Raw genomic sequence first — 13,248 nt, forward strand, 5'->3', positions numbered from 1 at the left:
GAGCAATACAAATACCAATAGAAATAGTACTATTAATGAATAATAATTACCTCTATTATGAGGTGTGGCGACTTGTCCAGGCTGTACCCCGCCTTCCGCCCCAACGCAGCTGAGATAGGCTCCAGCGACCCCCTGTCACCCCGAAAGGGACAAGCGGTAGGAAATGGAAGGATGGATCAACAATACAATTGTTTCAAATGCAACAATACATCTATGTATTGGAAGAGGAATGTGTACTATGGCTATGAGTTGTTGTTGTTTTTGTTTTTTCCCTTGGCCTCAGTCTGCACCCCCACTCCAGGGCCTAGGCTAAGACCGATTTTTTAATTTTATTTTAGTCTTCTATTTTTTTCTCCCCCCCCCCCCACGTTTACCTGTATGTCATCTTTTTTGTAAGGGGCGCTGGAAGCCGGCAGACCCGTCAGCGATCCTGTTCTGTCTCCCTGTAATGTTTGTCTGATCTTGAATGGGATTGTGCTGAAAATTGTAATCCTCCTGAAGGAACTCTCCTGACAAAATAAATAAAGTATTATCGATCTATCTATCTATCTATCTATGTGATGATAACTTGAATTACAAAAGAGAGCAGATACATGGAGGGGAAGAAAGAGAAGAAAACTACCGTATACTAAGCCTGTAGATTGTTATAGTAACAATAGGTTAAGCTTTGTCAGTGTGCTGTGTTTTACCAAGTTTCCCCCAGGGCAACGTTAGTATATAATTGATGAAACGTGATTATATGCCAATCAACCTATCCCCAGGTGCATGTCTTTGGAAGTGGGAGGAAGCCGGAGTACCCGGAGGGAACCCACGCATTCACGGGAATGTGAGTGTGAATGTTGTCTGTCTATCTGTATTGGCCCTGTGATGAGGTGGCGACTTGTCTAGGGTGTACCCCGCCTTCCGCCCGATTGTAGCTGAGATAGGCGCCAGCGCCCCCCGCGACCCCAAAAGGGAATAAGCGGTAGAAAATGGATGGATGATTATATGCATGAGTGTATGTATGTATATGTACGTGTATATGTACAGCATGTGTATATGTATGTTTGTACTGTGAATGTGCATGTGAGTTTGTATGTATGTACTGTATGTATGTGAGCGTATGTGGGTAAGTACCTATGTGTGCGTGCACATGTATGAATTTGAGTATATATATATATATATATATATATATATATATATATATATATATATATATATATATATATATATATATATATATATACATATACATATTTGTATGTATAAAGACAAGCTACTTACTTCATTTATTGCAAATATCAGCTCATTTGGAATTTGATGCCTGCAATATGTTTCAAAAAAGCTGGCACAGGTGGCAAAAAAGACTGAGAAAATTGAGGAATACTCAAACACTTATTTGGAACATACCACAGGTGAACAGGCTAGATTTGGAACAGGTGGGTGCCATGATTGGGTATAAAAGCAGTTTCCATCAAATGCTCAGTCATTCCCAAACAAGGATGGGGTGAGGGTCACTACTTTGTGAACAAATGTGTGAGGAAATTGTCGGACAGTTTAAGAACAACATTTTTCAACCAGCTATTGCAAGGAATTTAAGGATTTCGCCATCTACGGTCCGTAATATTATCAAAAGGTTAAGAGAATCCGGAAAAATTACTGCACGTAAGCAGCGAGGCCGAAAAAAAACAAACATTGAATGCCTGTGACCTTTGAGCCCTCGGGCGGTACGACATCAAAAAGCGACATCAGTATCTAAAGGATATAGCCACATGGGCTCAGGAACACTTCAGAAAACCACTGTCAGTAACTACAGTTCGTCACTATATCTGTAAGTGCGAGTTAAAAATCTACTATGCAAAGCGAAAGCCATTTATCAACAACACCCATAAACGACATCTATAAGATGGACTGATGCAAAGTGGAAAAGAGTTCTGTGGCCTGACGAGTCCACATTTCTAATTGTTTTTGGATACTGTGGACATTGCGTCCTTTCGGACCACACAGGAAAAGAACCATCTGGATTGTTATAGGCTCAAAGTTCAAAAGCCAGCATCTGTGATGGTATGGGGGTACATTAGTGCCCAAGGCATAGGTAACTTACACATCTGTGAAGGCACCGCTAATGCTGAAAGGTACATACAGGGTTTGGAGCAACAAATGGTTGCCATCCAGGCAACAACTTTTTCATGGACGCCCCTGCTTATCTCAGCAAGACAATGCCAAGCCACATTCTGTACGTTTTACAACAGCGTGGCTTCATCTTAAAAGAGTGTGGGTACTAGACTGGCCTGCCTGTCGTCCAAATGTGTGGCGCAATATGAAACCTAAAATGTCCCAACGGAGACCCCGGACTGTTGAACAACTTAAGCTGTACATCAAGCAAGAATGGGAAAGAATTCCAACTGGAAAGCTTCAAAAATTGGTCTCTTCAGTTCTCACACATTTACTGAGTGTTGTTAAAAGGAAAGGCCATGTAACACAGTGGTAAAAATGCCCCTGTGCCAACTTTTTTTGCAATGTGTTGCTGCCAATAAATTCTAAGTTAATGATTATTTGCACAAAAACATGTTTTTCATTTCGAACATTAAATATTTTGTCTTTGCAGTCCATTCAGTTGAATATAAGTTGAAAACGATTTGCATATCATTATATTCTTTTTTTTATTTACGACTTACACAACGTGCCAACTTCACTGGTTTTGGGTTTTGTACAATGTGCAGTAGCCAAAGTATGGCCCCAGCCACACAGACAGCTCAACCCAAAACAGGGAACAAGGGACCACAGGCCCCACGCAGACAGGACCCCTCAGTGGCAGGCCGTAGACCAGAGGTCACCAACGCCGTGCCCGCAAGGACCAGATTAGTAGCCCGCTGGCCTGTTCTAAATATAGCTCAAATAGTGAGCTGTTTCTATTTTTTTAATTGTATTTATTTACTAGCAAGCTGGTCTCGCTTTGCTCAACATGTTTAATTCTAAGAGAGACAAAACTCAAATAGAATTTGAAAATCCAAGAAAATATTTTAAAGACTTGGTCTTCACTTGTTAAAATAAATTCATTATTTTTTTTACTTTGCTTCATATAACTTTCAGAAAGACAATTTTAGAGAAAAAATACAACCTTAAAAATGTTTTTAGTATTTTTAAACACATATACCTTTTAAATTCCTTCCTCTTCTTTCCTGACAATTTAAATCAATGTTCAAGTATTTTTTTTTTATTGTAAAGAATAATACATACATTTTAATTTAATTTTTCATTTTAGCTTCTGTTTTTTCGACGAAGAATATTTGTGAAATATTTCTTCAAATTTATGATTAAAATTCCCAAAAATTATTCTGGCAAAACTAGAAAATCTTTAGAATCAAATTTAAATCTTCTTTCAAAGTCTTTTGAATTTCTTTTAAAATTTTTGTTCTGGAAAATCTAGAAGAAATAATGATTTGTCTTTGTTAGAAATATTGCTTGATCCAATTTGTTATATATTATAGCAAAGTGCAGATTTTTCATTTTATTTTAATTTTCCTGAAGGAACTCTCCTGAAGGAATCAATAAAATACTATCTATCTATCTATCTAGGTTGGATTTTAACTTATTTAAAACATGTCATCAAAATTCTAAAATTAATCTTAATCAGGAAAAATTACTAATGATGTTCCATAAATTCTTTTTTTAATTTTTTCAAAAAGATCCGAATTAGCTAGTTTTTCTCTTCATTTTTTTCGGTTGAATTTTGAATTTTAAAGGGTCGAAAACGAAGATAAACCATGTTTCAAAATTGAATTTTCTTTTTTTTCGTGTTTTTTCCTATTTCAAACCATTCAATTAAGTGTTTTTTTAATCATTCTTTCTCTACAAAAAAACTTCCGTAAAAGGAAAAAAAATGGACGACGAAATGACAGACAGAAATACCCATTTTTTTATTTTATATACAGTGGGGCAAAAAAGTATTTAGTCAGGCACCGATTGTGTAAGTTCTCCCACTTAAAATGATGACAGTCCTCTGTCATCATTTTAAGTATATACATTTATTTATTAAAAGGTAAATTGAGCAAATTGGCTATTTCTGGCAATTTATTTAAGTATGTACCAAACTGGTAGCCCTTCGCATTAATCGGTACCCAAGAAGTAGCTCTTGGTTTCAAAAAGGTTGGTGACCCCTGCCGTAACCTATGGGGGCAGGACGTTTTTTCTGAGGTGGTACTTGCCGAAAAAAGTTTGAGAACCACTGTTGAACAGTATCTCAGTCTTTGCAACGCTTGCAGAGAAATAAGACCTCACTAACCATGTATGACTGAGCAGAACGGGAGCTTGGGGGAAGACAGGTGTGCAGCAAGCACAGGGAGCGTCTTATTAACGTCTCACTCAAGCTGCAAGAAGAGTGAAGTGGGTGGGGGGTAGACACGTCGAGAAGGATTTTTTTCCTTTCTTTTTTTATATATCACTTCCATCTCCTTGTCAGTGTCGGTGTGAAAGAAGCTGACGACAGATGACCTACATTTGCTTTTCGAGGCGGGCCCCTGCAGAGGAGGCCTGCCCACATGCAGAAAAGAAAGACGTTCAAGTATGGCACAGATGAAAAAAGGGAAGGAAGCTATTTTTAAGTAAAAAGGTAGTAGAGCAAATGAGGCGAGGAGAAAGTTTTGACGGTAATCCTCCACTGGTGTTTATATAACGCACATCTTCTATTCTGCTCCATGCACATCAAAGCTTTGCAAATCTGCATATATGATGCATCCTGGGAACAGCAGGAGATGTGTGCATTTCTGGGAGGGAAATAAGCTTCTTTGGAGTGTATTTTGACTTCTTTAGATGTGTCACCGCTCAAGTCCCCGGTGATGATTGTCCCCAATGCAGATGTGTCATCAAAATAAGCTTTAAAAAAAAAGGCTGAGAAATTAAATAAAAGTGCTTCTCCAGACGTCATGTAAGTGCTGTCACTATCATGCTGTGCTCTAAAGATTTTATGGCTCCTAATGAAGTCATCAGACTGAAAGATGCATGTCTGCTACAATGCTGCCACCTGCAGTTGACAATCTGGAAACTTGTAAGGCTGGTTTTCTACTCAGAGCATACTTGTCCCATCCATCCATCCATCCATTTTCTACCGCTTATTCCCTTTCGGGGTCGCGGGGGGCGCTGGCGCCTATCTCAGCTACAATCGGGCGGAAGGCGGGGTACACCCTGGAAAGGGTCGCCACCTCATCGCAGGGCCAACACAGATAGACAGACAACATTCACACTCACATTCACACACTAGGGCCAATTTAGTGTTGCCAATCAACCTATCCCCAGGTGCATGTCTTTGGAGGTGGGAGGAAGCCGGAGTACCCGGAGGGAACCCACGCATTCACGGGGAGAACATGCAAACTCCACACAGAAAGATCCCGAGCCTGGATTTGAACCCAGGACTGCAGGACCTTCGTATTGTGAGGCAGACGCACTAACCCCTCTGCCACCGTGAAGCATACTTGTGCTGATTCATAATCCAACCATTGACAGTATTGAGGAGCAGACTACAACATGCTTATATACCGTGACTACCAGGGAAATGGTTTTACCTCAAAACATTTAACACAAAAAATAGTAACAGTACAAGAGGAAATGCCATCCATCCATTTTCTTCCGCTTATCCGAGGTCGGGTCACGGGGGCAGCAGCCTAAGCAGGGAAGACCAGACTTTCCTCTCCCCAGCCACTTTGTCTAGCTCTTTCCCGGGGATCCCGAGGCGTTCCCAGGCTAGGCGGGAGACATAGTCTTCCCAACACGTCCCACCGGTTGGACGTGCCCTAAACACCTCCCTAGGGAGGCGTTCGGGTGGCATCCTGACCAGATGCCCGAGCCACCTCATCTGGCTCCTCTCGATGTGGAGGAGCAGCGGCTTTACTTTGAGCTCCTGCCGGATGACAGAGCTTCTCACCCTATCTCTAAGGGAGACAACCGCCACCCGGCATAGGAAACGCATTTCGGCCGCTTGTAGCCGTGATCTCGTCCTTTCGGTCATGACCCAAAGCTCATGACCATAGGTGAGGATGGGAACGTAGGTCGACCGGTAAATTGAGAGCTTTACCTTCCGGCTCAGCTCCTTCCTCACCACAACGGATCGGTAAAACGTACGCATTACTGAAAACGCTGCACCGAGGAAGAGGAAATGTTAGTCATCAAAATTCCAGAAAAGAATGTCACAACAAATACGTATTTCTTAATTGCAATACAAAACTTTTTTTAAAGAACATTTTAGTGATGTTGTCCCCCCTCCTAGTTTTCATGCACAGCCCTAACATTCTCACATAAGAAAAACACATTTTGTTGCAATAATTACATTTGACAATATTGCTGTAGTTGTTTTTTTTCATGTTGAATATAAATAAATTATTGCATGATTGTTTTATTTAATTTAGTGTGGATCTATACGTTATTTTATTTCTTGTATACTAAATGATAGCAGTTAAAATGGTGTTTAATTATGAGCAGAAAACCTATGGAAAATGTGTGTTAAAAGTATGATTTATTTGGGTGAAGGTTACATATACAGTACAGTATATGTAACACAAGACATGGAACATACCAGAACCTTAGTGTTTTTGGTTAGAGTTGATCTCAAACATGCAGAGTTACACCGCCATACATGACATATTACCAATTTCTAATTACATGTCTGAAAAGGGGTACGAAGAAGCAGCGCTGCCTTTTTTCTGATATTTGTAGGTGGTATTACACCTTATTGCTACAGTTACACCGTGACTCAGGACATGTGAGTAAAGCGAACGGTCACGGCCGATAAGGATTGGTGTAAGAAAATCTCCCGTCCAAAGGCAAAACCTAGTAGCTCACTTCTAGCTGATTTTGAGAAAACAAAGGAAAACCAATCTATCTTGATGCTGTCTTACAAAGATCTACAAAGTCATCAAACGTATAGATGTTTTCTTGAGCTTTCATTTTCTTGCCGATTGAGCCATGGATTGAATCTGCTCTCATGAACGTGTGCCCTTTCTCCAGATATTTTATCACAATCTCGGGTGGGCCCCATTCTGCGTTGGCACATTGGCCAAGAGCCGTGTACAGCGTCCAGTTTTTATTTTGACCTCCACGGTTATCTGCCCAAAAGAGTATGGAAGGGGAAGAATCAAGAACAATACATTTATTGAAGGTGCTTGCAACGTCCTGGGCCAATCTTCCAAATATCCCCTCGTGCCATAATATCACATAATCAGGTTGACTGTCGGCCCCCATTCGTGCAAATGTCTCATTAAAGACAATAAGGCCACTGACAAAGAAGCTCCGATTGGTCCCTTGAGATGCTAGGTTTTTCTGTTGTATCTACGCGGTTATGTGGTAGTTGCTAGGTCCTGCCATGCGCGTAACAGCTTACTTACGGAACAAATTACAATATCGCATACGCTAATGTAAAGCATATCACCTAGGAACTCCAAAATTTTTAGCAGCTCAGTTTTGACCAAAATTGAGTTACTGGGTTTTGACGTTGGACGGGAGAAATGTATGTCAGCCAAATAAGGACACAAAGTAACATTGGTTGTTTTTTTTGTCACCAGTGTTTGACGACTTCATCTGGATAGTCATCACCGCCTTTAACATCTGATCTCATTACCTTTTTCCTTATCTTAGGACTGGCACGACAAGCACTTATGACTGAGCAGGATTAATATCTAAGTCAGCACGTGTGAATTATTTCACACCACAAAAGTCTTCCTTCTGTTGTATTTTCCGTTTTCGTGCTTCATCCTGTTGAGCTTCTTTCCGGTCCTCTGCGACCCGAGCTTTATCCTCCCACTGCTGGTCGTGGTCTCGGTTTCAGCCTTTTCGGAAACCTTCACAAGCTCCCCTGGCTTGTAGCTGTGGGGGCTTTCTGAGGCGCAATTCTCTTGAGTGGAGCAGAACCACTTAGCAGAGCTGTAGAGAAGTTCCATGCAGCTGGAGATGGCCGCCAAGACTCCTATGGCAAAGTAGAAGCAAAGGAAAAACGTTTTCTCTGCTGGACTCGAGGTGAAGCAGTCCACGGTGTAGGGACAAGGGAAGCGGCTGCAGGGATACTGGGCGTCCACCTTGAAGCCGTACAGCCACCACTGTCCGACAAGAAAGCCAACTTCTGTGACAATGGGGAAGGCAACGTTAACGATGTACAGCCTCCTAAACTGCCGAGTTTCCTTGTAGTCTGGAAAGGACTTGGAGCCACTTGTCCTCTTGCCGTGATGATGCATGGCATACATGAGAAAGAGCAAAGAAAGCGTGGCAATGAGGACGATGTGAAAGACCCAAAAGCGGTACAGGGAGATGGGAAAGGCCTCATCGTAGCAAACCTGCTTGCATCCCGGCTGCAGGGTGTTACAAGAAAATTCCTCTTGCTCATCCTCAAAGAGGTCGCTGGCCACCGTTCCCAGGATCAAGATCCGAAAGACGAGCACGAGTAGGAGCCAGAATCGACCCAGCATGGGCGAGTGGGCCTGGAGGTGGTCGAAGAGGCTGCCCAGAATGCTCCATTCTCCCATGTCTGCACAGCCATCTAAGGCACAACCTTGCCACCGATTGCGGGGAGAAACTGAAAGGCATCTATCAAGGATGAAAAAAATGCCTTTGTTATTCACTTTACAACGGTTCATACTCCACGGATCTACAAGGAAAAAGGAAACTTGTTATATCAGAAGCACTAAAGGAATAAAACAATAAAAGCATAAAGAGATCGAAACTGTTTATAATCCTAATTATTGGTCAAGTATATTTAACACAATGAATTTGACTTGATCGCCTGTGCTCTTTGTTCAATGTAAGAAACACAGTAAAATGCAACAACTACAAGAGAACACAGCACCGTGGCAGCCATCCGTCATTTAACAGCATCAAATCCAAAATTAGAGTTTTAAATACCTTGTCCTCACCACTTCAAGATGAGAAACCCAATTTCTGGCTGGTGAGGTCTTCCTTTACACGATTAAAGCCTCCACAGTGCGTTCTTCCAACATCTCCAGAGAATGGCGCAGATAGCGTTGAGGTTTACAAAGGCTTTTAGTAATTGAAAGGGCTGACGGTTTCCCATGTTCCTATTTGCTACTTATCTCCCCTCATCAAGCATCATACAGTAGAGATGTTTATAAAGAATTGATGATGAGACATTCCTCAAAGCAGGAAAAGCCTGTTTAAAGGCATGTGCAAACAAAAATTTGGATTTTTCTTAGGTTATATATAAAACATTTGATACAAACGATTTTCTTACTCTATTTAAAGTTTTCATTGAAAGGGAAACAAGCACTTTGAGCAGAATGGCATTAAGCTGTAGCCTCAACTTTTCTTTTTTTCCCCCCCAACATTCTTGCTGGGGCTGTTCTCTAATCACAAGGTCAATGTGAGCTCATACTATTGAATTAGTACAGTCAACAGAGCAATTTTAAATACTGTAATTAAAAAAAAAGTTTCTCTTTTTATTGTGCACAATCTTTCAAATGATAAAATGTTTTAATTGGTAAAATACCAGTGTTTGCTAGTTTTTGAAACCACGTTTGAGTTTGTTACTGTTAAGACTAACCCTAGTCTAACTACAACAGTTCCAGCAGTAGAAGCGCATTCTTAGTTGGATTGTTAACATTTTCATCAAATGACAGTTTAGTACAGTAAGTCAATCATACCGGTTATGTTGTAAAAGATGAGGTGATAAACCAGGATTAGTCACTGGGTCTTCCTCAGGGTTCTGACTGAACAGAAAGTTCAGGGTCTATTATGGAGCCACACCAGGAAGAAGCATTAGAAAAGAGAAAAGGGTCAGCGATTAGTCCTAATGTATCTGTACATCATGATGTGTTCAAGCATTAAAATATTCAACCTATAAACAGAAGAGCAAAGAATAGGAAATCACAAGAACTTTATTTTAGTACAAAAAACACGGACATATTTACAAGATATAATTGGTGTAAAACCAGAAAAAGATTAGAACAGAACAAAACATGTGGTTAAATCTTACCAGTACTTCAAATGTTAACACTAAGAATTGCAGCTGAAATATATATATTTACATACACAACTTTTAAAAAAGTCAACAATTGGCACAGTGGTCTATTCAGAGTCAGAGCTGAAGTAGGTCACAGGCTTTTTGGCTCTGCTGGGCTTGTTAAGTGTGGCCACAGATTTTGGAGCTGTCAATTCCTGGGCCGGAATGTGGAAGCTTTCATCATCATCATTCAACTTCTTTGCTTTCTGCAGGAAAAAGAAAACATTGACATTACAGGGGATGTCTGTGAGGACTCATGAAGAAAAATACAAAATGAAATCAACTGAAAAACCAAGGAGGCCCTCCGTTAATAAAATAAACAAACCTTTGCCCCTGCAGTTGATTTAGCCTTGAGGCGGGACATGAGGTCATCTGAGTCACTGTCAGAGTCGTCACTTAGGACCTGTTTCCGTTTAGGGGCGGGCTTTGGAGGTTTGACTTCGGCCTCTGAGTCACTGGAGCCAAACGAAGGGATTATCTTGGACACAGCGGTGGAAGATGCTTTGGATTTGGTCAGAGCATCCAGGATGGACGGCTGCTTCACATCTAAAACAACAATTAAAGTGCAAGATGAATGCAGTGACCTTTTTTGTTTTTTTGTTTGTTATCTTAAACAGTCTTATCACCTGCAGTCTTCTTGGAGGTGGTTGCTTTCTTAGGGGCAGCAGCTTTCTTGGGTGCAGCCGGTTTGGCCTTACGTTGAACTGGAGCCTTTGGTGCCGCCTCCTGCTCTTCTGACTGAGCTGTCAAAATTCATCAAGAAAAATTCATTTCACACCCCCATTTGTCAAGCTTGTTGCATACAAGAACCATCAAAAATACTCACAGCTTGATTTGCTTCCAAGTTGTTTCTTAGCGGTTGATTTTGCCTTTGTCGGTTTTCTACTGTGTGAGGATGGAAAAAAATGTTGGCTTAGGACACCAACAGGCAGCAGACCTTTTTTTATGTTGTACACTCACGCTGGCTGTGGGGCTTTTAGAGGAGGTGCTGGAGAGTCCATGTTACCATCCGACACGATGCTGCTGTCTGGGGAAAAGATGGAGTCGTCTTCGCTGACGACTGCTTTCTGTTTTGGAGCGTCATTCTTGGCCCTGTCATCAAACTCATCCTCACTATCATCTGACACGGTGTACTTGGTGGCCCCTGGAGAAACCATTAAAGACAGGGTGTTGAAGTCTTCACTTGTGTTGTGATAGTCCACTAGCATTTACCTTTAGTTTTGCGTTGGGCCCTTTCTCTGGGGGCAACGACCTCGACTGACTCCACGTCGCTGTAAGTGCTGCACTCCTCTTCGGACTCAAGACTTTTCTTGTCTTTGGCTGCTGGCTTAAACTGAAGGGTGGTCTGTTTGCCAATATTTGATGCTGTAACATTATAACAAAAGCTAACTTGTTAACTAACCTGCAATTAGGGATGGAAAAACATGAAAATGTTATCACGGTTCTTGTGACCAAATTGATCACAGTATTGTTGATTGCACCTAGGGCCGGGCGATATGGCAAACAAAATAATCACAATTATCTTTTTCATATTATCTGATCTTGATTAATGTAACTTTTTTTCTTTCTTTTTTTATTATTAAAAGGAGATTGATTGTCTTGTGCAGGATTATAGCGTGTAATGCTGCATCTCTAATATTTACTATCGCAGTGTCTTTTAACAGACATTTCCGCTTTGTTTGCTCACAATCCGATTCACAGTCAATTCTTGCAATATATTATTTGAAAGAGAAATTACAATAAAACTTTTCTACACAACATAGTTCCAAAAGTTCCTCTTGATGTGTACAAGCAGCAAGTTAGCTCAGAGATGGTCTAAAAATGATTTTTAAAACATATATTCTTTTAAAAAATGTATTCTTTTAAATAATGCATCGGTTAATGAGAATAAGCAAGAATCACAATTCGGATGTGAATTCAAGCGGTCACTGTCAGTCACTAACCTTTTTGGGATGTTTTGCTTTTTTTGCTCATTCGGGCCGCCAAGCAAACATTTTCCACTGGCTCTGCGCCCTCCCCATCTTCTCCAAACTCCATCTTCATGACCAAATCTTCAGTCTATAAATGCACAATTGGCAAAAAATAATGTCAATGTGACATAATGGTGCACAATCGCACCAATTTTTCATTGAAACAATCACTAGACCAGACCTTGACTTTTCTGCCTTTCTTGCGCTCTCCTTTCAGAAGGTCGGCCTTCTTATTAGCATCTGCTTTCATGGCACTGGTGATGCATGGGATGACACGGCGACCCTGAGGCGTGGGCATAGTCTCCTGTTTTACCTTAACCTTCTTTCCTTTCACTGAGGTCTTCATGGCAGGCAACTGGTGTTCCTCCTTCTCTTTGGCCTCAACGCGCTGAGCAAAAAAAGAAGCAGGGGTTAAGTCAAATGAAAAGGTCTAGTTTTTACAAGGGCTTAATTATCTGATGTCATGTGGTTACCTCCAGTTCTTCAGAGAAAACTGTAAGGTCTTCCTTCCACAAGTCAGACGGACTCTTCTTTTTTAGAGTATTCAGCTCTGTAACCTACAAATCAACGATAGAGAAGGAAACGTTAAAAAACAAGCAACTAAATATGGCAAAAAAGTGCATCACACCTTGGCATCTCTCTGCTTGCACAGCTCTTCCTTCTTCTCCTTGGTCAAAAACCACATGGGCATGCTCAGCAGATAGTTGTAGTCCGGGCCACTGGTATCATCCTCTTCAGCTTCTCCCTGCTCCTCTTCTTCCACCTCATTCTAACGATCAAACATCAGGGTGAGGGTATACTTTATGCTTAAAGCATTACACATAAACATTATAATTAGAGCAAGAGGAAGCAGACTGTATAAATTAAACTGAAAAGACTATCAAGTTACCTTCTCTTGAGACTGCTTCCAGGCTTTGACTGGGTCAGAGTCATAGCCCATCTCCTGCAGCATGCGAATCAGTTCCTTCTTTGCTTTGTTCTCTATACGCAAGACCCAAAATAGTTAGAATTTAAGTCAAAGTGGCACGTAACACCCTGTAACAAGAAACTAACTCACCTATCACTAAGATGCCCTGGATTTTCTCCAGGATAAAGCGAGCCTGGTTGGTGAGCTTGGCGGACTCTGCCCCCAGCATGCCCACCAGCCAGTCTTTTCTCAGATTGTAGTATTTCATCCTCAACTCAAAGAAGTCTTTGAGAATGTCCTGCACAGATTCATACTTCCTCAGGCTGCCCACGTGGTCAAAGAGAACCTGAAATGAAGAGAATTAATGGTTACTGATATCATGAAGATGCTCTTGC

General features: G+C 41.2%; 2 protein-coding genes across 4 annotated transcripts in view; both read right to left on the minus strand.

Annotated features, from left to right (window-relative positions):
* Positions 1–7,264: 7,264 nt before the first annotated feature.
* LOC133557101 (gap junction delta-3 protein-like) lies at positions 7,265–8,486 on the minus strand. The gene has a single exon (XM_061907353.1). The coding sequence runs from the start codon at positions 8,484–8,486 to the stop codon at positions 7,671–7,673; it is 816 nt and encodes a 271-aa protein (XP_061763337.1). The 3' UTR covers positions 7,265–7,670.
* Positions 8,487–9,833: 1,347 nt separating this feature from the next.
* The window catches only part of top2a (DNA topoisomerase II alpha), a 29,400-nt gene continuing 25,985 nt past the window's right edge, over positions 9,834–13,248 (minus strand). For 2 of the 3 annotated variants that reach the window (XM_061909165.1, XM_061909164.1), the window contains exons 24-35: positions 13,004–13,199; positions 12,836–12,927; positions 12,575–12,715; positions 12,420–12,503; positions 12,128–12,334; positions 11,920–12,034; positions 11,189–11,341; positions 10,937–11,120; positions 10,803–10,861; positions 10,603–10,719; positions 10,302–10,522; positions 9,834–10,182 (exon numbers count right to left, since the gene is read on the minus strand). In XM_061909165.1, the coding sequence (XP_061765149.1) occupies positions 10,042–10,182; positions 10,302–10,522; positions 10,603–10,719; positions 10,803–10,861; positions 10,937–11,120; positions 11,189–11,341; positions 11,920–12,034; positions 12,128–12,334; positions 12,420–12,503; positions 12,575–12,715; positions 12,836–12,927; positions 13,004–13,199 (1,710 nt within the window). In that variant the 3' untranslated portion in view covers positions 9,834–10,041. The remainder of the gene's footprint in view (positions 10,183–10,301; positions 10,523–10,602; positions 10,720–10,802; positions 10,862–10,936; positions 11,121–11,188; positions 11,342–11,919; positions 12,035–12,127; positions 12,335–12,419; positions 12,504–12,574; positions 12,716–12,835; positions 12,928–13,003; positions 13,200–13,248) is intronic. The other variant, XM_061909166.1, reaches the window with a different exon arrangement.

Source organism: Nerophis ophidion, linkage group LG08 (assembly GCF_033978795.1).
Source record: "Nerophis ophidion isolate RoL-2023_Sa linkage group LG08, RoL_Noph_v1.0, whole genome shotgun sequence".
Classification (NCBI taxonomy): Eukaryota; Metazoa; Chordata; class Actinopteri; order Syngnathiformes; family Syngnathidae; genus Nerophis; species Nerophis ophidion.

What these genes read in the sequence shown, in the direction of transcription:
- LOC133557101 (XM_061907353.1), bottom strand. Translation starts at nt 8,486, where the DNA reads ATGGGAGAATGGAGCATTCTGGGCAGCCTCTTCGACCACCTCCAGGCC.